Below are 24210 nucleotides of genomic sequence, written 5' to 3'. Positions count from 1 at the left end.
TTTCTGATGCAACACCAATTACCTGAGAGTCTGATGGTGTAGGCATCGACTTGCAAGGTTAATCCAAACTCATCCCCTTCTATCCACCCTGAAACAGGTTGGAAAGAAGTTCATGCCATTAGCAAAAAGATGTTTTCATCAAGAAGGTTAACATTGGTTCCATGATAGCTCACTACTGCCTTACCTTTTGGGATATACGTTCATAGATCCCGCCTGCATTGCAAAATAATCTCCATGCATCCTCTCTGCAAACTGTAAAAGTCAGACATGACAAAGACAAATAAACCTTGTGTTCTGGACTGGACTCATCGAGCTCTTAGTGATCCACACCGTGCTTTCACGCCGCCCGACTGAGCCGCCCGACTGAGCAAGGAGGACGCCGAGCGAGGACGCCGAGGCTGCTGCTCTCTTCTCCCGGCTCTCGGACCCTGGCAGCTGTTACAGGCCCCCAGCTTCCCTGACCCTTCTTTCCTTTGGCCTCGGAGGGGCGCGGAGTGGTCGAGGGAGGGCGGGGTCAGAGCCGCGCACCCAAGGGCCAGCGTTCAGCAGTGAGCAGAGGGGAGCAGGGAGGAGCCAGGAACAGCAGCACGACCAGCACGACCAGGGAGATCTGGGGCCTCAGTGCTTATCTCAGACCGGCCACGGCAGCACGGGTCCATAGAGTACACATAGAGTTTGCGGTGAGTCCTGTGCACAAAGGAGTGTTCACCAAGGAGCAAGCGTAGCCGCAATTAGCTGTAGTAGCGGAGTGCGAGCCCGGTGAACCCACAGAGGCGGCCCAACTAGGTTGGGTGCAGCCCGTGTTCACCGGTGTGCCCTGCTCGCTCCTGCCCTGCTCGCCCTGCTTGCTCTGAATGAAACAAAGTGGCACTGCTCCAGCTCCTGATACTGCTCTTGACTAACCGGTCCAGTCTGTGCTTTGAGCTCACCCCAGCCCCTAGTTGTGAGTAGTGAGCAGGGCACAGGAGGCGGGGAACAACAGATTCCTGCCCAGCTGTAACGGGGTGCCCGAGGCGCCCCCTGGGGTCGAAGTAACTTGTGAACCCCCCTTTCTGTTTCCACAGCCCAGACTGGAATCGCCGTGTTGGCACCCCGTGGAGGAACAGTACAGCGGAGAAGAAGAGGACCTGGTCGGCGGCCCCTTTAAGTGGTCTCCAGGTTCTGAGGGGGAGTGGCCCAACTCCGCTAGAAAAGAGGCAGGTGAGGCAGACCAGGTGTGTCTGTACACCGGCGGAGCAGTTTGTAAGAGGAGAGGCGCGGAGCGAAGTGGAGACGAAGAGGACATCGAGTGGTGGGAGGACGACTCACCGGACTGGAGACTACAGCGACGGACCCAGCCAAGTGAGCATACGGAGGAGGCAGTGACCTACGAGGGATTCCCGCGGATGCAGGAGGATCCCCCGGACTACCGACAGGTAGACAACGCGGAGTCGGAGCGAAGCTCGTTGGACATCAGCCCAGCAGAGGAGAGGCTCGAGGGCGAGTACAGAGAGGACGTCTCCAGTATCGAGGAAGAGCGAGCGGAGCCCCGCAGCGGCGAAAGTCTTCCCTCAGCCACCGGAGGGGATCCAGAGTCCGGAGCGGAGCCAGGAGGCCACCGACACCGCGATCCGCCCAGCCACTCCCCCGGAGGGGCGTGGCTTCGTGAGGTACGTGAACGCATAGCGGGTTGGATCGGGAGAAGGGTGAGGCGCTAGAGCGCTTCACACTTAGAGACGGGGAAGGGGACGGGGTGGAGTGTTCTCTTCTACCGTTTGAGTAATCCACAAATCCACGGGAAACAAGCATCTTAAAACGTTGGGAGCACTACTTAGAACTCACCTCACTTCCCCCCCCCTGGTGTGTGGGATTTGTACCCTGAAAGGCCGTGACAGTAACGCGCTTTTCCCCTTTCATTTGCATGTGTCCGGATTGAGAGGACGACACGACGGAGCCTGACGCTGTCGACCGAAGGCGGACATTAAAGAAAAGGAGGACCGAGGGTGTCCTCTCCAAGAGCCGGACTGAGAGGAGTCGCTCACCAAGGAAGCCCCCTGGTAGACTCAGAAGTACCGATCAGCTCTTATCCACAATAAAGCCTTTTCCTTTGGTTACTAAGACCCGTCTCCTGCCTCTTCCTGCAGTCCCGCTTACAGTGGTGGAGAATGCGGGCACTGTGACCATCTGTGACGCCAAGATGGATGAGGTGGTGCAGTCGTTGGTAAAAGGGCAAGAGAGGCTAGAGTGGGCCATTCAACAGCAGATTATTACATCAGCAGCAGACAGAGAGGCCATGAAAAACGCTGTGGCCGCAAGAGCAATGGAGAATCCAGTTATCACGGGACCTGTCACCGCGTCCGCCACTAACCCCCATATCAGTGGGGTGTCACTTCAAAAGTACCAGCCAGGCGAGGATCCGGACGCCTTCCTGCTCAATTTTGAGAGGGCGGCCCGTGCATGTGGGTGGCCAGTGCCCAAGTGGCCCTTCTTTTTGGCACCCCTCCTCGTAGGAGAAGCCCAGGCGGCCTATCAGGTGGCCAGCCCCACGGGAGATACTACCTATGATGATGTGAAAAGGATAATCTTAGATCACCTGGGTCTAGACCAGGAGGCCTACAGAATCCGGTTTCGTAAGGAGAGGGGAGCCCCCGGAGAGTCCCCTAAAACCCTGTTCGTGAGGCTCAAGATGGCCGCCGACAAGTGGCTGACCCCGACCGTAAGCACGAGGGAAGAGATCATGGACAGGATATACTTAGAGCAATTCCTTGAGGCCCTACCCTACGCCACCCAGAGGTGGCTGCGACAACACCACCACCTCACTACCGAGAAAGCTGTGGACATGGCGACGACCTTCTCTAGAGTCCAGCCTAGGATCTCTCAAGGCTGGGAGACTGAGAAACATAAGACTCTGATGAAATCCGAAAGGAAACCAGTGAAACCTCTTGATGTCCCAAGGACAAGAACATGGAGAACAGAGGGGCCTCTGCCTACAGGGCCGCAATGCTTTGAATGTGGCACCTGGGGACACATCGCCCGGCTTTGCCCCCGGAGGAAACCGCAGGATGAACCTATGGAGGTCGGGTATCTTCCCAAGGCGGTGATGTTCTCCAGCGAAATGGGTCAAGCATTTAGGGTAAGTGTTGGGGTAAACGGCACCTCTCTCCAGGCCCTGTTAGACTCTGGCTGTCGTCAGTCCGTGGTACACGCCCGTCTGGTTTTACCCTCCCAGCTCCTCTTACAAACCCGGGTGAATATATGATGTGTACACGGAGATGTCAAGTCCTATCCTGTGGCCATGCTGCCCATAGCACCTGTGGGGAGGAGTCCACATACGATAAGGGTGGGGGTATTGGCCACTCTCCCTGAGGACCTCATTATAGGGACTGATAACCCAGAGTTTCTAAACATGTTTAAGCATAGCCTAACGACAAGAGACCCCCCCCAGAATCAGAAAAAAAGGAGAGAAACGTCCCTGCCTTAATAACTGCCGAACCATGGGTGCTCGACCGTAGTTTTCGTTTCTCTCAGTTAAATGACGCCACCCTCTCAAACGCGTGGGACGCGGCAGAGAGAGACAAGAACCAACTTCCCTTGCAATACCCACGGTTTATTGTAAAAAACGAATTACTGTATAGGCAGGCCCAAAAAGATGATCTCGATCAACTGCTAGTACCCCTCTCCTTCCAGGAACAGGTGTTGTTCTACTCACATGCCCATTTGGTAGCCGGACATATAGGGGCAGAGAAAACCACGCAAAACCTGCTCCGCCACTTTTATTGGCCAGGGATATATAAAGATACGGTGAAGTACTGTCAGGAGTGCGAGGTATGTCAGAAAAAGAACATGACCCGACCCCCGGCGGTTCCCCTACAACCCCTGCCAATAATAGGGACCCCTTTTGAGCGGATTGGCATGGACCTCATAGGACCCCTCCCCAAAACAAGGAAAGGGTATCAGTATGTATTAGTAATAGTGGACTATGCCACTAGATTCCCTGAAGCCTATCCGTTGACTGTCACAACGACCAAACACATAGCCGACCGGATGATCGAAATGTTTTCAAGAGTAGGATTCCCAAAGGAGATCCTCACCGACCAGGGAACGCCCTTCGTATCCAGGCTCATGAAGGAGGTTTGCCAGCTTCTAAGAATCCATCAGATCAGAACGGCGGTATACCACCCCCAAACCGACGGCCTCGTCGAGCGATACAACAGGACCCTGAAAGCAACCCTAAGAAAGATGCTAGAAATCAACGGAGCAGAATGGGATCAAGTACTGCCACTTGCTCTGTATGTCCTAAGAGGTCAGAAACAGAGCAGTTTGGGGTTTTCGTCTTTCGAGCTATTATATGGTCGTCAACCCCGATCCCTCTTAGAAATGACCAAAGAAGCGTGGGAGAAAGAAACACCCGACGAAACACTGAAAACCCTAGAATACGCCCGTAACCTCAGGTCCAAAATCGGAAAGTTAAGAGAACTCGCGTATGCCAATCTTGAGAAAAACCAACAGCGACAGAAAACGTTCTACGATAAAGGAAAAAAATGGAGAAGGATGTCAGTGGGTGATTGGGCTCTGGTACTCCTACCATCCTCCTCACAAAAGTTTAAGGCGGAATGGGGAGGCCCTTTCAAAATCATAAGTACGATCGGTAACACCAGCTATAAGCTACAAATCACCCAGAGGAAGACTCAAGTCTTCCATGTCAACCTGTTAAAGAAGTGGCTAGGACCCCCTCCTACAGGGATACACTTAACGGAACGCCTCCCCCTGCTGTCCTCCAGTATGATAGACCAACTAGTCGTAAATGAAGACCTGATGGACAAAGACAGAACGGAACTGATGAACACCTTAAGTAAGAACTCAGGAGTCTTCTCAGATATTCCCGGAAGGACCACGTTAGCCACTCATCGGATATGTACAGAGCCTGGAAAAATCGTGAAGATCAGGCCATACAGAGTCCCTGAGGCCAGACGCCAAGGAATAAAACAGGAAATCCAGGAGATGTTGAAGTTGGGCGTAATCCGACCCTCAAAGAGTAACTGGTCTAGCCCAATAGTGTTGATTCCAAAACCCGACGGAACAAGAAGATTCTGCATGGACTTTCGCGCCCTTAACGAAGTATCGCTTTTTGACGCTTATCCGATCCCCCGCATAGATGAGCTGATCGAGAAGTTAGGTGAAGCCAAATTCATCAGCACCATCGATTTGACCAAGGGATATTGGCAGGTACCCCTCCATGAGGAAGACAGACACAAAACAGCCTTCTCGACCGAGGACGGTCACTATGAATTTACCGTCCTCCCCTACGGTCTTCACGGTGCCCCTGCCACCTTCCAGAGATTGATGAATACGGTATTGAAAGAATTGTCCATGTTCACCTCGGCATACCTCGACGACATCGTCGTCTTTAGTCCCGACTGGGAAACCCACTTGGATCATCTCCAGAAGGTGTTAGATACACTACAAGAAGCAGGGTTGAAAATCAATGCAAAGAAATCGCGAATGGCCTATCAAAAAGTAAAATATCTGGGCTATATCTTAGGGCACGGGATGATAGAACCCCAGATAGAGAAAGTACGAGCCATAGCAGAGACCCCGTTTCCCAAAACTAGAAAAGATATGAGAGCGTTTTTGGGGTTGATTGGTTATTATCGTAGGTTCATTCCAATGTTCTCCCAGATATCGGCCCCCCTTTCTGACACCCTGAGAAACAGGAACCCGGAGAAAACGCTACTCCTCCCCACAAGGGAGATGGAAGAGGCATTCACCGCCCTGAAAAAGTGTATCACTTCCACCCCGGTTCTGACGTCCCCTGATTTTTCAAAACCTTTCTTTTTGCACACAGATGCGTCAGACTATGGGATAGGGGCAGTGCTCTCCCAAAAATCCGAGGAGGGGACGGACCATCCTATACTATACGTTAGCCGTAAACTGTTTCCCCGAGAACTGAAGTATGCCACGGTGGAGAAGGAATGTTTAGCGATAAGGTGGGCGGTGGACAAATTGTCGTATTACCTGGAGGGTAGGCCGTTTACCCTATATACTGACCATGCTCCCCTACAATGGATGGCCCGTAATAAAGGGAATAACGCCAGAGTGATGCGCTGGTTCCTGGCCCTGCAGCCTTACTCCTTCAATGTGGTTCATACACGTGGAACTGACAATGTCGGGGCTGACTTTCTTTCCCGCTATCCCCTTCCCGAACGGAAGAGTTCAGGGGGGGAGGAATGTAACGGGGTGCCCGAGGCGCCCCCTGGGGTCGAAGTAACTTGTGAACCCCCCTTTCTGTTTCCACAGCCCAGACTGGAATCGCCGTGTTGGCACCCCGTGGAGGAACAGTACAGCGGAGAAGAAGAGGACCTGGTCGGCGGCCCCTTTAAGTGGTCTCCAGGTTCTGAGGGGGAGTGGCCCAACTCCGCTAGAAAAGAGGCAGGTGAGGCAGACCAGGTGTGTCTGTACACCGGCGGAGCAGTTTGTAAGAGGAGAGGCGCGGAGCGAAGTGGAGACGAAGAGGACATCGAGTGGTGGGAGGACGACTCACCGGACTGGAGACTACAGCGACGGACCCAGCCAAGTGAGCATACGGAGGAGGCAGTGACCTACGAGGGATTCCCGCGGATGCAGGAGGATCCCCCGGACTACCGACAGGTAGACAACGCGGAGTCGGAGCGAAGCTCGTTGGACATCAGCCCAGCAGAGGAGAGGCTCGAGGGCGAGTACAGAGAGGACGTCTCCATGATCGAGGAAGAGTGAGCGGAGCCCCGCAGCGGCGAAAGTCTTCCCTCAGCCACCGGAGGGGATCCAGAGTCCGGAGCGGAGCCAGGAGGCCACCGACACCGCGATCCGCCCAGCCACTCCCCCGGAGGGGCGTGGCTTCGCGAGGTACGTGAACGCATAGCGGGTTGGATCGGGAGAAGGGTGAGGCGCTAGAGCGCTTCACACTTAGAGACGGGGAAGGGGACGGGGCGGAGTGTTCTCTTCTACCGTTTGAGTAATCCACAAATCCACGGGAAACAAGCATCTTAAAACATTGGGAGCACTACTTAGAACTCACCTCACTTCCCCCCCCCTGGTGGGTGGGATTTGTACCCTGAAAGGCCGTGACAGTAACGCGCTTTTCCCCTTTCATTTGCATGTGTCCGGATTGAGAGAACGACACGACGGAGCCTGACGCTGTCGACCGAAGGCGGACATTAAAGAAAAGGAGGACCGAGGGTGTCCTCTCCAAGAGCGGACTGAGAGGAGTCGCTCACCAAGGAAGCCCCCTGGTAGACTCAGAAGTACCGATCAGCTCTTATCCACAATAAAGCCTTTTCCTTTGGTTACTAAGACCCGTCTCCTGCCTCTTCCTGCAGTCCCGCTTACACCAGCACAGCCTAAAAAAAAACTCAGCAAACAAACTGACCCATCTATCCCAAATGACATCAAACAAAAGTCTGAACAATTGGAAAATTAGAAAAGGAGAAGTGATCAAGCAAAGTGCTACCATTCACAAAACGTGTAAAATCTTGGTATTTAAAGAACATAGGTATGGGGTATATAGCTGGAAATCGATATACAAATTACCATACAAACTTGGTGACAGGATCGCACGAGGAAATCAAAGACAAACCCATGCACAACAGGGGAGGGAAATGACAAAGAGCAGACCAGGCATCAAAATGAGTAAAACCAGTGTCGGTTCTGACACATGCATCAAGAAGAAGTCGGATAAGGAGGCCCGAGTGCATTTAACTATTGTGCATTTAACTTGAAATTCAAATTCCAACTTAAATAGCAAGGGAATCTGACAATACTTTATGCCAAAACTGACTGGCCAAAGAACCTTGGGGAATGGAGAGCCTGCCACCAATACACCAAAACAGGAGAAACAACACGCTAAAGACGCCATGCGACAGGAAAAATTAATACAGAGCATTGACATACTGGATGATGGGAACTATTCTTCCACCCGGAGTAATGGAGCAGACTCCTGTACATCCCCGGAAAAGAGACAAGATGTATTAGGGCAAGATAATCCGGAAATCCTGGAAATATCTTCAGCATCTGAACCATTTGATAAGAGGCAAGATGTACTGGGCCTGGGAAACCCAGAAGTCCTGGAAATATCATCAGCTTCGGGGTCCCAAAATAAGGTTAAACAGCAGATGCACGGGGAGAGCCTGGTGACCCCACAGGCAGCTGGCAGAGGATCTCATTACGAACTGTCCCAGTCACCGTATCTATCAGCGATCAAACTCCTTACCTTCAATCAAAGCTTAATTTTGCAGGGAGAGGAGCTGAGAGAGAATAGCCACCTGGGGGAACAAAATCCCCATCAACTAACTGTAGAAACAAAGAGCACAACCCAAAGCGGCTCTTATCAACAAAACAATTTGTTATCCTCAATAAATTCCACATTGTCGACGGCCATCAAGGCTCTCACCTGGCAAACACAAAAACTCGAAATTCAAATGGACACAATGCAGGCAATTGCAACAGCTATGATCAACATCGAAGGGAAAAGCGATATATTAGCAGGAAACTTGGAGTTGTTGAAGCTGCAGACAACTGCTGGGTGTTCTTGTTTGCCAATAGCTGAGAAGTTTAGCTCTCTTCCAGAAGTTTTAACATCAATAATATCAGAGCGAAAGCAAAGACAATTCAAGTTTACAGATCAACCAAAACAAAACATAGCTGAAAGAGCACTAAATCACACAAAACATAATGGTATCAACTCCACAACAGTGGCTGATAGCCCACTTCTTTTGAAACATCAAACAACATCGAAGAGCGTGAACCACATCCCAAGACAAGAAGTCAAGTCTTTCATGGACAATAATATTCAAGATAGCAAACTCACTTTAGGGCTGGACACACCTCCGACATTGATGCAGTTGGCGTCAGTAATGTGCCAAAATATATCTAACCATGAGGAACCGGTGATGGGCAAGACCGTCCATAGCAACTTTAACCATTCAGTTAATTCACAAGAAGCCACGGAACCTGCCAAAGAATTAACAAGGAGAGCAAAAAACGCTTGAAGAAGCTAGCAAAAAATAATAAACAACGCGGCCGTGCAAAGGAATTACAGCTGGGCTTGGCCACATTACACGGCAGCCAGAGCCAAAAAACGAACCCAAAGAAGGCCTATGCACAAAGCCTTCTGGAGTCTCAGAAATATTATCCTATATTTCAAAAGTATAGACCAGGAAAAGATCAGTCAAACAAAACACTGCCATTGAAACTAATTACAAATACAAATTGTGACAATAATCAGCTAAATAAATCATTAGCTATCAAATTAACCACAAGCATCAATCTCGATGCTGGTCATACTGTCGAGAACAATGAGCAGCCTATTGGAGTCCCATATGAGCCTGAACCTTCACTAAAAATAGATAGCGGGGAGCGCTACCTTATAGAACAGAGCTTGGAAAATCAAGAACTGGTTGCATCACCACTGGCTAGGGGCAGAGAAAGGATATCCTACCCTTTAGTTGAAAACCTCGGGACATGGGCGAATAAAGCCGGACTAGACGATAACAGAGTAACCACAACAACTGTTCAAAGTTTGGAAACACAACCTCCCGCTGGCGTCCAAAGGGTTCACGTGCACAGGGAATCAGAGAATAACATCATCATTTTCACACCTGAATATATATCTTGTGGAAGCTCCGACACATTAAACAGATCTAATATTTTACAAATCCTCCGACACATCCCAGAGCTCTCTTTCATTGTGACTGAAGACCTCATTCAAGTCCAATTCAAGGTTCTAGGGAGTCATACAACAAGAGAGTCAACAATATCAAAATGGAAAATTAATTCAATAGCCTGCAAAATCATGCAAGAAAGAGATCAATTTGCAAAATGGGGGATCAGTATATACATACCAAAAGAGGATAAGTACCTGCATATGTTAGGAGGCGGTTCAAATGACAAAAAGACAACAACCCCAAGAAAGAACCATCTTAAGAGGGACATAACCAGTTCCCCACACATCAGCATTTCTTAACTTAAGAATACATCTTTCCATAGCGGTTCAAACTGATCCACTTTAATTTTGTACATCGCACTTATATGTCCCTGGTCTCCCTGAACCGGATCTCCGCGGATAGACGGGATGACTGCCCTAGATGTGGGATGGGAAAAGCCGGATTCCTGCATTTGGCCTGGGAGTGCCCGCTGGTAGGGAGCTTCTGGAAGGAGGTGGTAGAGTATATTGGACGTGCCACGGGCCTCCGGATTGCCTTGAGCCCGCTCCATTGTCTCTTGGCCCTAGTCCCTAAGCCCAAAAAGATGAATTTATCCTATAAGCTGCTGCTGTTGCTCCTGGTGCTGGCGAGGCGATGCGTGGCTATTACTTGGATGGGGCAGAGGGCCCCTGAGTTCTCCCTGTGGCTTAGAGATGTTAGGGAGTGGTCCTTAGCTGAGGAAACACACATGCAGCGTACATGCCGAGATGTGAGGCTCCAGGAGGATCTACTAGCTTGGAGGGTGATGTGTGCTGAGGGGTTGCCCGGCGATGACTCGGATGCCACCAGTGCTGAACTGTTTACACCTGAGGAGTCTAGCTCCGAGGAGGACATAGAGGGAGGTAGGGAGGGGGGACTTGTTTCAGGGTAGAGCCCTTTTGGAAGCGTACAATGGTTTCTTATTGTATTTCTATGTGATTTGCTTTGATTCCCAGAGGGTTGCTTTAAACTGTGATGTCTGCACCCAAATTAGCCATAAGAAGGTAATCAAACTATTTACACATGTTTTTCCAGCGATGCCAAGTATGGGGGGAATTCTTCTGTTGTTACATGTTTGAGTGTAGTCTTTATACGCAACAGGAATACATCCGGGGATAAGAGAAAGGATCAACAATAGTCGAGGGGGGTAAACAAACCTTGAAAACAGTGGATACGGAAGATACTCATTTACTTCATGCAAATGTTTGTGCTATTATATTTACTTTCCAACTTTACGCTGCCTGGCCTCTGGGCTGTGGGCTTTATGGCTGTGTATCCTCCTGTATGCTCGTTTTCATTATTTCTCTCTATAAGTGCCTGTCGGTACTTACCGCTATAAAAATATTTTTCACAAAAAAAAAAGAATACTTCTTTCACCAAACCTCAACCAAACAGAAAGAGGACAAATTGATCAATCTAGAAAGTCCCAAAATGCAACTATAATGACCCTTACATGCATAAAACCAAATTGCTCCTAGCACAATAAGGAACGATCGTTTGGGGAGTCGATTGATCACCACTATGAAAGTCATCTCTTGGAACGTGTACGGATTAAAAACTACGTTGCAAAATAGAGCTGCATTTGAATTCTTACAGTCTGGGGATCTGTTGTGTCTCCAAGAAACCTGGTTACTTGCTCCAGTGGTCATCCCAGGCTTTGTAGAATTACAACAGCCAGCAAAAAAGTACAATATATTTGGTAGGCCATCTGGGGGCTTATCCATATACATACGAATTGGCTGTAACATAAAAGCTAAAACCGTGTTAACCACGGACTACGTTCAAGCTATTTACTTGCAGGGATTAAAATTGGAATGCCGTCTATTTACAATTCTCCTCCTGAATGTTTTTTTTAATTGTAAAGATAAACCAAGATATTCTGAGATGAGGGCCATGGTAGACACACTTGAAGACTTGCTAAGTAACCACTCAAATAGTGGGATCACATTGGCAGGGGACTTCAACACCCAGAACTTGGGAAAAGTAAAAGATGCATCACTGCACATGGATCGGGCTGGGACCTTATTAAACACATTTTTAAACACATACAGATCAAGGTCAACGCACAACCCACAACTTACCAACTATGCCACGAATAACGCTTCACAGGGGAAGACCAAACCCTCAATTGATTATATCTTCATATGCAATTGCCTGCATGATCAAGCTGCAGAACTCCGCAATCCAGCGCTACAGACCAGTGATCATTTTCCATTAGCCATAGCCATCTCGCTGCAAACAGCTAGTCTTTTGCATATTCCCCTCTTAGGCCATTCTAAAGGAGAGGAAATACATGTACTCCCGAGAAGAATAAAATGGAATAAAATAGATACAACTGGCCTGTCAAAGTGGAAAAGCAATTGGCCCGCACTCTCTAAAGACTTTACAGCTGGCAATATATGTGAGAATTGGACCAACTTGGCACCAGAACTGTATCGCCTTTTGTCAGGCAAAAGACCACACCAGCAGCAAGACTGTGTAGTAAAGGAGTGCTGCAAAACTCAACCAAGATGTGAAAAAATTGCACAAAGCAAGCGGGACTTAAGACAAGCCAACCGTGAACATACGAGCGGGGGTAATGATAAAACACTTCAAAACCGGTTTTTAGCAAGAAAAGCCCACAGGAAAAAACTATGGGTTCACAATAGGCAATTGCAAGACTCGCAATGGCTGCACATTTTTAGCCTGTTGAGAGCCAAACAGACAGACTATATTCTGGTCATATATCAATAGGCTGTCTAGCCACGGCCACGACCGGCGCAATGGGGTCGCCAGCCACACATGGGTTTCCTATATGACTACACTGTACTGTAGTGTTCTGGACCACAGACCAGCAAACCATCAAAGAGTTTCTACTAACACCAGTTCAATTAATGCTCGTATAATGACTACGGAAGAAGCGCCTGAAACTCTTGATGCAGGCCCTCTGGTGACACTAATATTAAAAAATAACAAAGGATGGGGCCCCGGGACTCAATGGACTGCCAGGATGCCTCTTTAAAGAAGACAGTGATTCCTGGGGAACTTTACTTACTCCACTTTATCAGTTCTGCCTGAATAACTCAATGGTGTCTGAAGCCTGGAAAGGCTCCCTGCTTCAACCAATACACAAAAGGGGGGACACTGGGGATCCAACTAATTATAGGTTGATAGCCCTCATGGATATTGAGGCAATAGGATATGCAAGCCTCCTACTGCAAGACCATCAAAATTGGGCTAACTAGAATGAAATTCTTCCAGTATACCAGTCCGGTTTCCGGCCAGGAGTTTTGACACTAGACAACATCATAGCCCTTGCCTATCTGGTAGAACAGTCCACCCAGGAAAACCAGCTTCCACTCTTTGCATGCTTCATGGATTATTACGCAGCATTCGATGGAGTCAACAGGAATTTGCTGTGGAAGAAATTACAAGATTGGGGGATTCCTACTACCCTGCTGAAAGCAATTATTGCTCTCTACACTGAAACTTGGGTACGTGTGAAGGTATCGACGAACGCAGTAACCAAAAAATCTACACATACCGAGGTTTAAAACAAGGGTGTGTACTGGCACCCTTGTTTTTTAATCTCCACACTGCCGACCTTGGTGAAACAATATCTAAAGCCAATCTGGTACCCCCAAAAATTGGATCTACTAGACTGTTTCTACTACAGTATGCAGACGACATGGTGCTCATGGACAATACCAAAACGGGCATGCAACGAACACTGAATGCATTAAGCATCTATAACAACGAAAATGACTTAAGAGCAAACGCAGGGAAAACAAAGGTAGTAATTTTCAGGAAGTATGCAAATAAACTAAAAAAAAAACAATGGAGAATGGGTAACCTGAAAATAGCAACAACAACCAAATACAATTACTTAGGGGGTTGGATTATGAGCAGTGGGAACTCAGCAGCATACACTGCATCCATGGATTCAAAAGCTAAGGCAGTGACGTACGCCCTTTGCAAATTGAACTCCAAACTAAGTAGCCCGACAACTGGACCCATTAGAAAGGTCATAAGAACTAAGTTACTCCCTCAATTACATATGGCCAACTAGCATTCCCCGCGGCATCAATCAACATCATGGAACATGCCAATTGCCGGGCATTTAAACAGATCTTCGATATACCCGCTCATGCTCGAAACATCTTGGTACGGCTTGAATTTGGGCTAAACAAACAGCGCTACGAACATTGGGCGTCGGTTGTTCGTTATTATCGAGGGGTCTGTGCTACCCCCTCAAACACAATGAAGGCAATCTTGAAGAACATTTTTATGAAAAGTAACAACTCTTGGGCCAATGGCCTTTTAACTGCTTGCACTGAATTGCACCATGACTTGTCCAACTGGCAGGATTTTATTTACCAACCTGGAATTTTTAAAAACATTTTAAGGAAACAAGTTAGACTACTATCCAAGGAAGATGACATGAAGGAACTAGAGTCATCTAGTAGTAACATCAGTCTACTAGGCAGTTCCTTTCACGATAAATTAAGTCAGCCACACCTTGACTACGCCTTGAAGTCTATTTTAAAGCAAATTCTGTCTGTGAGATTGATGGTACTACCGATTAAAGACATCAACAGGCATTGGAAAACACTAGAGTTGATTACTACTTGTAGATTGTGCCATCAGCACGAGGAATCCATGACCCACATGATCTGCTCATGCCATCGCTTAAATTATGCACGTCGCACTTTACTGAAACCCCTCTTCTTAAAATATGGTATACACACCTGCACAGACGCTATGAAACTTCTCTTTGAGATGGAGATCCCAATAGAATTAGCAAGACTAGCGAAATTTGCACATAAGGTGAAAGAACTACTACACAATGACCCAGTCAAAGACTAGAAACAAACAGTAGTTTTAACCCATGTTTCATTGCTGTCATCATGAGAATGGCTCAGAAATTATTATGGTTTTAGATATGTTTAACAGTCTTATTAAATGAAATTACCATGCTTATTTATGATCAAACCCAACCAGTTTCTTTTTGTAACAAATTTAAATAACTGAAACAATAAACAAATACAAATACAAAAACAAAGACTGGACACTGTAGACTTGGTCGACTATGCTATGGGGACCAGTGTTATCTTCAGCAGAAATGCCTGGTTATGCTTTACTCAATATTCCAGAGATGTTTATGCCTCCCTGATGGACATGCCTTTTGATAGTGATAGGCGTTTTGGTGAACAGACTGATTCTGCCTTGGAAACTTTTGAGACAAGTGGTGTAAGGGTGTCCTTTTTGAGTTAAGCAGTCACAACATGGCAGTTTCACCAGCAGTACTGCAAGTTTCAAATTTACTCGGGCCTTGCCTTCTATCAGGCGAACAGTCAAAATATCGAATTTTAAATATCGATATGCCAAAATATCAAGTTTAAAATATCAAGTAGACAGAATATTGACTGTCAAAAATATAGTGGTGCAGAATATCGAAATGCAGGTAAGAAATATCGTTGGTCATAATATCGACGTTAGTAATATCGACAGTCATAATATGGTTGTTAAAAATATCAAATTTTATTTTATTGTTTTAAGTGTTAGTATATGTGTTAAAAGTATGTATTATTTTTGTAATGTATGTCTGAATTTTTTTTAAAGTAATGAATTTTATGTTCATTAATTTTTGTGTAATTTTATAGGGGTTTATAGGGGAATAGGGTGAGAAGTAATTTAATTATAATTAAGGATCCCTGTATTCCGTTCTTACTGATTTTTACAGATAAATACAGACAGAAAACCATTTATTTTCCTGTCTGTATTTATTTTTAAATGTGGATAAAAACGGAAATTGGGTTGCTTTTGAGTGATTCTGAATGCTGTGAATCCTGGCTGCCAGGCCAAAAGTTGTGCGGATTAACAGGCAAGGGAATAACAAAAATAAAGGAATTTTAGTAAAGAGCCTTAAACCGCAGTAGATGTGCACAACCATGATACTAAAATGTGCATGTTTTCTTATAATTGCATATTTTATCATCTGAGTGTGTAATCAATCAATCAATCATGGACATTTGTATAGCGCGCTACTCACCCGGAAGGGTCTCAAGGCGCTGAGGGGGAGGGGTCCGTTACTGCTCGAAGAGCCAGGTCTTGAGGAGCTTCCTGAAGGAGAGATGATCTTGGGTCAGCCGGAAGTGGATCGGGAGGGAGTTCCATGTCTTGGCTGCCAGGTAGGAGAAGGATCTTCCCCCGGCGGTGGCTTTGCGGATGCGTGGTACGGCGGCGAGGGCGAGGCTGGTCGAACGTAGCTGGCGGGTGGGCGCGTAGAAAGTCAGGCAGTTGTTGAGGTACTTGGGGCCTAGGTCATGGAAGGCCTTGTGTGCGTGGGTGAGGAGCCTGAACGTGATCCTCTTGTTGACGGGGGAGCCAGTGCAGGTCTCTCAGGTGGCCCGAGATGTGGCTGTGTCGGGGATGTCCAGGACGCGTCGTGCGGAGGCGTTCTGGATGCGCTGGAGTCTTTTCTGAAATTTGGCTCTGGTTCCGGCGTAGAGGGTGTTTCCGTAGTCCAGTCGGCTGGTGACGAGTGGCTGGGTGATCGTCTTCCTGGTTTCGGTGGGGTTCCATCGGAAGATCTTACGGAGCATGCGCAGGGTATTGAAGCATGATGACGAGACGGCGTTGACTTGTCTGGTCATCGAGAGGGAGGAGTCCAGGATGAAGCCCAGGTTGCGTGCATGGTCCGTTGGTTTGGGGCTGGTGCCCACGGCAGGGGACCACCAGGAGTCGTCCCAGCCAGAGGGCTATGATCCCAGGATGAGGACTTCAGTCTTGTCTGAGTTCAGTTTCAGGTGGCTGTTCTTCATCCATTCGGCGACGTCTTTCATCCCTCCGTTTTGGCGGTGGTGGGGTCGTTGGTGAGGGAGAGTATTAGCTGGGTGTCGTCGGCGTAGGAGATGATGTTGAGGTTGTGTTTGCGTGCGATGGCTGCGAGAGGGCTCATGTAGATGTTGAAGAGGGTTGGGCTGAGTGATGACCCTTGTGGTACACCGCAAATGCCTTCAGTGGCCTCGGATCTGAACGGGGGGAGGCGGACTCTCTGGGTTCTTCCGGCGAGGAACGAGATGATCCACTCCAGTGCCTTCTCTCGGATTCCGATGTTGTTGAGGCGCTGTACTAGGGTGCGGTGGCAGACAGTGTTGAACGCTGCAGAGAGGTCCAGGAGAATGAGGGCCGCTGTTTCCCCATTGTCGAGCAGGGATCTGATGTCGTCAGTGGCTGCGATGAGGGCGGTCTCGGTGCTGTGGTTGGCTCGGAAGCCGGACTGCGAGGGGTCCAGGGATCCGTTCGTCTCGAGGAAGGCAGCAAGCTGTCTGTTGACGGTCTTTTCGATGACTTTGGCAGGAAAAGGGAGGAGCGAGATGGGGTGGTAGTTCTTGAGGTCGGTGGGGTCCGCTGTTGGTTTCTTCAGGAGGGCGCTGAGCTTGGCGTGCTTCCAGGTCTCCGGGAAGGTAGTGGTGTTGAAGGAGGTGTTGATGATGTCCCGGAGTTGGGGTGCGATGATGGAGTCTGCCTTGTTGAAGACGTGGTGGGGCAGGGGTCGGTTGGTGATCCGGAGTGGGTGGTGTTCATCGTGCGGGTGGTGTCTTTGGTGCTGATCGGGGTCCAGGCGCAGAGGGTGGTGGGGGGGCGTTGCTTCGGTGGTCGGGTGCGTGGTTGGTGTGCCGAAGCTGTTGTGTATATCGGCGATCTTGCGGTGGAAGAACGAGGCGAGTGAGTCGCAGAGGTCTTGCGAGGGGGTGATGTCATTGTTTCCGGCGCTGGGGTTGGAGAACTCTTTGACGATGCTGAAGAGTTCCTTGCTGTTGTGGGCGTTGTTGTCCAGTCGTTCTTTGAATGCTGTCTTCTTGGTGGTGCGGATCAGCTGGTGGTGTTTGCGGGTGTCGTGCTTGAGGGCCGTCATGCTGTCTGTGGTCTGGTCGTAACGCCAGGCTTTCTCGAGGGTGCAGCAGTTCTTCTTGGAGATCTTGAGTTCGTCGGTGAACCAGGGGGCTTTCTTGCTGCCGGGTCTGCTGGGAGGGTCCTTCAGTGGTGCGAGGTCATCTGCGCATATATATATATATCATTGAAACCTGTCAGGCATTCAGGCACGAGTGTACATTAACCTTTTAAATAAATGCAGAAATATACACATTTCAGCTTCATTTTTTCACAAAACCTAAAATAAATATGGATAAATACAGGTAAAAGTTGCAAAAAATAAACATGGATAAATACAGACGTAAACAACAAAAATATAAATACCATAAAACCGGGAGCCTTAATTATAATATATTTTTGAAGAATTATTTAGAATTAATTAATTATATGTTAATTACTGTTTGCGTAATTTAATTCTGTAGCGGTTGTGGGTGTATTGGGGAATAGGGTGTGAAGTAATTTAATTTTAATTAAAACACTATTTTATTAATTAATGATTTATTATTTAATAATTTATATTGTTAAGTTAATTAATGTATTATTAATTAATTATTAACAATTAATAATTAATTGGTAAGTATGTTAATTGTGTTATTTTTTATTAATTAGTAATTAATTCGATATTAATTATTCATTATTAATTTGTAAATATGTTACTTGTGTATTTTTTTAGGAGTGGGTTGTGGGTTGATAGGGTAGTAGGGTAGGAAGTAATTTAGTTTTAATAAAAATGTTATTATTTTTTATATTATATTTATTAAAAGTAATTTTATTGTGTGAATTAATTTAGATTTGATGGTTATTCATTTTATCGTTAATTGTTTTCAGTTAATTCATTGTTAATTAATTATGTTAATTTATTAATATTTTACAATATTGTAGGTGATGTTTATAGGGGAAAATGGTGGGAGGTAAATTAATTTTGAAACATGTTTTACTTGTTGATTATTTCCCTACGCTATCCAACACTTTCCCTAATGTTGCACTTGCTGGAGTGGGAATAATAATTTTTACCCTCCCGCTATCCAACACTTTCCCTACTGTTGCACTCACTGGAGTGGGAATAGTAATTTTTACCCACCCGCTATCCAACATTTTGCCTACTGTTGCACTCACTAGAGTGGGAATAGTAATTTTTACCCACCCGCTAGCCAACACTTTCCCTACTGTTGCACTCGCTGGAGTGGGAATAGTAATTTTTACCCTCCCGCTATCCAACACATTCCCTAATCTTGCACTCGCTGGAGTGGGAATAGTAATTTATATCCACCCGTTATCCAACACTTTCCCTACAGTTGCACACGCTGGAGTAGGAATAGTAATTTTTACCCTCCCGCTATCCAACACTTTCCCTACTGTTGCACTCTGTGGAGTGGGAATAGTCATTTTTACCCACCCGCTATCCAACACTTTCCCTACTGTTGCACTCGCTGGAGTGGGAATTAATAGTTTTATCCCTTAAGCTATGCAACGTATTTGGGGGCCGATTCCGATCCGGTAAAGTAACCGTCCGTACGATTCGCATCCGGAGCTGTCTCCGTGCGACTCGTACACACGCCGTACGACCCGACGAGTACGATCCGGACCAGGGAATCAGGACGCGATTCGTACTGTCCACGTCCGGTAAGGGCGATTCGTATGGAAAAGTGCACAATCAGATACACAACGTACGGCGCGTACACCCCATGATCGCAGGGGTACGGCGCGTACCCCAGCGATCATGGGGGGTACGTGCCGTACATCCAGTGTACATGGGGTACGGTGCGTACCCCATGTACGCCGGGTGTACAGCGTGTACCACCCATGTACGCTGGGTGTACGGCGCGTACCCCCCATGATCGCGGGGGTACGCGCCATACCAGGGGGGCCGTTCCGTACCTGTTTTGAAGCGAACTCTGCTTTCACGGCTGTTTTCAGCTCCCGTAGAAAAAGGGTTGTGCGGTGCATACCCGACACGTATCGTACTTGCTGTATTGTATAAACCAGCCGCGAACCGAACAGATGTCGCTTACAGCGGGTCCCGAGTGAGAATCGTACGGAGATTAGAGTCGTACCTCTGTACGATTCGTATGGTGTCCAGCTCCTGGTACGAATCGTACTTCGTCGTACGTTTGGGGGACGTTGCAGGGTACGAATCGTACGAGAAAAACGCTCTGAACGGCTATTCGGAGCGGTTTTTACTGGATCGGAATCGGCCCCCTAGTATTATTATCTTTATTAAAGTGTAAAATATAATTTTTATAAAAAATATTTATGTTAATGTTTTGATCTTATCATATTTAAGTTTTTAAATACTATTATTATAGGTTTAATTATATATATATATATATATATATATATATATATATATATATATATATATATATAAATATGAATCATTATATTTTAAATTATGTTTTCACTTGTTATAATATTAAGTTAATATATATAATAAAAAATAAAAGTGCATGTTTAATTTTTTTTACGTTACATTTAATATTTATTCATTTTAATGTTTTTTAATTATTTTTAAGTATGTTTTACTTAATTATATTTATTAATTAATTCATTTTATATTACTTTTAAGACATTTCAAAAAGTCAATATTTTAGCAAACTATGGGGCATATTATCAAGGGGGTTTAGCTCTGCTTTTTTGGCTTTAAAAGCCAAGAAAGCGGAGATAAAATTATCTCCCTATTACCTAGCTGTCGCTAACACCAGTTAGCGACAGCTAGTAGGAGATAGCGACCATCTTGGGCCCCGCTTTGCATATCAGTGATATTTATCACTAATGACATGCAAAGTGGGCGTGCCAAGATGTTAGGACTGGAAACAGTCGTTAACATTGCTATCTCCTATTACCAACTTTTGGAGATATTCGCGCTAAGTGCGAATATCTCCAATAGCTAACACCTGCCCCTGAGCAGTTCTTAGCCATGTTATCCAATGGTAGGTGGATAACATGGCTAAGAGCATTATTTCGGTAATGCATGAATATCGCTGACTTTTCAGCGATATTCATGCATTTCGGCCGATTTTTATCGCTTAGGAGATAAACCTTGATAATAGCAAGGTTCCTAAGCGATAAAAATCGCCGCCGCTCGGCGATAAAAATATAGTCGCTAAACCAACATAGCGCTAATTATCGCTAGTTGTTGGTAATATGCCCCTATGTTATTTACAATATTTAGGATTCAATATTTATTGTACTTACCTGTTTGTAGATAGGAATTCGATATTTTGTCACTCTATATTTTCTCATCGATATTCTGGCAGCTCAATAATATTCTCCTCGATATTCTGTCAGTGATCCCTTCTATCAACGTCAACCCCCACTGCCAATCTAACAGCCCAAGCTTTCAGGTCCTCAGGGGCAGAGGCAAGGTGATGGAGAAAGGAGAGCAGAAGCAATTGTCTTTTTCCTCCTTGACCAGTTTCACACAGAAACCTCTTTAGTACATGTTTGGATGAACTTCAGTGCAAGGCCAAATCAGACACTTGTCTCACTTGTGTTCAATAAGTTCAGACCAATTGGTCCTTCATTTCACCCAAGTTAGTTATGCCCTACCCTTTCAGGATGCTCCTGCACACATTCAACTTGTCTTACACCACAGATCATGCGCAACTCCTCTTCATGGGGGTGTTATTGTAGATCAAGTGCATGTTCAAGTTCGAGCTCAAAGTGGAATGGAAACTTGGGTATTAATATTGTTACTTCCTCATCCCCTAAAAGGACTGAAACCTGTGGCCGAAACTGGTCCTCAGGCTTTTGAACTTGTTTCTCCTTAATGAGAAATTCAAAATTTTGACCCGTGTCCAATTCTTGTCAGCCTTCGACCCCCAGGACTGGATTGTATCTTTGGACTTGTACTATGCACTTTTCTTGTAGTCCTACAGTTCTACTGGAAATGCATGCATTTTGTGGTGAGTTTCACTCACTTTCAATTTTGCTGTATCTCCTTTTTTCCCTTAATTTAGTCCATCAGGTCTTTACAAAGGTTATGTTGGTGCGTGCGGCCCATCTTTGCAGGACAGGCATACCCTTATTCCTGCACCTCAATGACTGGCTTTGGAAGACAAGCTTACCTCAGGTTGTCTCGGAGCACCTACAGAACAAGATGTCATTACTGCTCCATTGGGAGTTCTTCATCAATAAGCCTGAGTTTTAGCTCCTGCCCATGCATAGAATGTCCTTCATTGGAGGTATCTTTGACACATTCATTTTGAAGGCTCCTCCATCCCCGAAACAAGTCTGGGTTGTTCAGGTTATGATCCCAACGTTTCAGACAAAAGCTGTTCTCATAGCAGTTTTGAGACTGCTAGGCATTCTGCTAGTGCTCTTTACTTAGTGGCACATATGTGTACTTCAATGAGACTTGGAACTGCAGTGGGTCCAACATTAAGGGTGTTTTTCAGACAAGATCTGCACTTCTGAGGACGCCTGTTTGGACCTGCAATGGTAAATGTCAGGCACCAATCTGATGTTTGGCAGACTATTGAGCCTTTACCTTACCAGTGGCCACTGTAGCAACAGATGTTTCATTCCTCGGCTTGAGTGGTCACTTCAATGAAGTTGAAATCTGTGATATTTGGGGTCCCCATCAGAGCAAGGCGTTCACATACATTTGTTGGAGCTGTGTGTCATACGCTTTGCCTTGAAGGCATTTCTGGCATCGATCATAGACAAGTTGATTCAGGTGCTGTGACACTGCAACTGGCAGGGTGGCATGGGATCACCTGCTCTATCTCTGAAGGTCCTGAGGCTGTTGAATTATCTAGCATTTAGCAACGTTTTGGTTCAGAAAGCCATTCAACAGGCCCCCACACCATTAAGTTAGGTGTCATCTTGACAACCACAAATGATGTCTACACCCGGAGGTTAGGCAAGCGTTCTTCTCCCAATTGGACCCAAAGTTGGCAGACTTTTATACATTCGTCTGAAAACACTTTTTTTCCTATCTTTTGTGCCTTCAGTTTACTCCTCGGGGATTCTAGGAGACATAGTTTGCTTTTGGTGGGATCCTGACCATTCTAAAATAGGTGATGTGTGACCAAGAACAGGTTATGCTGATGGCCATGGATTGGTCTTTGAAGGTCTGGAATTTCCATGTACCAGCTGAGAGAATCACTTTGATAATGAACTTTTTGCTGGCTTCACCAGTGCGAAGGTAAAGCAGGTAAGGAGAGATCATTAGCACACTGAATTTTCCTTTGCATTACGTTGTGTGGTTGCCCTGGCCATGAAGATCCTCCAACAGGCCTCAGGGCTCCTTCCACCACTGTGTTAGCTGAAATTAGAGCCCTTGGTTGGGGTGCGCTGGTACGCAGGGAGGACCAAACCCCCTGTTTGATCATATAGGATTCCTTGTGTTAGTCCAGTCCTCAGACCCACCTCCTTTGCATGTGACACCTTTGTTATTGATGAAAAGGTATGGAATCTGTGAATAGTAGTATCATTCAGATAAATAATTTAGATTTGCTCACAAACTTCTGTCACATCAGTTTTGTCAATCATGTTATTCAGTATTATGGGTGTCTTTCATAGATTCTCATGCCTAAATCATTCACCATCGTCGGGATGGGAGTCCCCGGTATATAAATAAGTAATGTCCTATAGACATATATAGAGAAAAGTAGGCCAATAGACCTCACCTTAGTAACATATCCATGTTCTTTTATAAAAAAGGACCAAACTATAGAGAAGAGCCAATCAGCTGCCAACTCCCTCTAGAACCTTCCTGTCAGGAGCCTCAGTCCCTCAGATTTTCTACCGCACGTTGTGCTAAGGGAGTCTCCCCCTGAGTTCTGCTCAGGTTTGTTTCTTCAAAGCTTTTTTCTTCAAACTTTTGGATTTTTCTCTCAAGTGAAAGCTGTACACTATGGCTGACACTCCTAAGAAGGGTCTCTTCAGAGCATGTTGCTCTTGTGGAAAGAAAAGACTCCACTTAGATGACCAACACAAGGACTGCCTGTACTGCCTGTACCCTGATCATTCAGCTAAGGACTGCAAGGTATGTCGATTTTGGAAAAGGTGATGGACAGAGTTTCTGAATGATGCAGAATACTCCTACCCAGTCAAGAGATCAGGGCTTGATCCATCACCGTTTTTAGCTCACTGCACCATCCCAGCTCAGAACCCGGCTACATGCAAATTAGTCTGTTCCTGTCCCAGTGCATGATGGGAACAGGACAAACCAAACTACCAAGCCAATTCTTATACCTTTTCCAAAATTGATTTTATCCACACTATGTGTGGGAGGGTATACTCAGACGTGAGTCCCTAGCTCATTGCACCATCAGGATTCAAGCAAGCCGGGCTGACGAGGCTGAAATGCCAGAAACCGGTCCCCGGTAGCTTGTCTCCTTCCCAGTATAAGAATTGGCTTGGTAGTTTGGTTTGCCCTGTTCCCATCATGCACTGGGACAGGAACAGACTAATTTGCATATAGCCAGGTTCTGAAGCTGGGATGGTGCAGTGAGCTAAAAAACAGTGATGGATCAAGCCCTGATCTCTTGACTGGGTAGGAGTATTCTGCATCATTCAGAAACTCTGTCCATCACCTTTTCCAAAATTGATTTTATCCACACTATGTGTGGGAGGGTATACTCAGACGTGA

The 24210-nt window shown here is 46.5% G+C and overlaps 2 protein-coding genes across 3 annotated transcripts in view; both read left to right on the top strand.

The window, feature by feature from the left end:
* SAR1B (secretion associated Ras related GTPase 1B) overlaps nucleotides 1–24210 on the top strand; it is a 470631-nt gene that overhangs the window by 396381 nt on the left and 50040 nt on the right. The gene's annotated exons all lie outside the window — the stretch shown is intronic.
* On the top strand, nucleotides 905–11041 carry LOC147702909 (uncharacterized). The gene is made up of 2 exons (XM_086928845.1): nucleotides 905–996; nucleotides 7350–11041. The coding sequence occupies exon 2, from the start codon at nucleotides 7779–7781 to the stop codon at nucleotides 9000–9002; it is 1224 nt and encodes a 407-aa protein (XP_086784971.1). The 5' UTR covers nucleotides 905–996; nucleotides 7350–7778; the 3' UTR covers nucleotides 9003–11041.

This window comes from Lissotriton vulgaris, chromosome 7, assembly GCF_964263255.1.
Source record: "Lissotriton vulgaris chromosome 7, aLisVul1.2, whole genome shotgun sequence".
Lineage (NCBI taxonomy): Eukaryota > Metazoa > Chordata > Amphibia > Caudata > Salamandridae > Lissotriton > Lissotriton vulgaris.
This window is presented reverse-complemented; position numbering and strand designations above follow the sequence as displayed.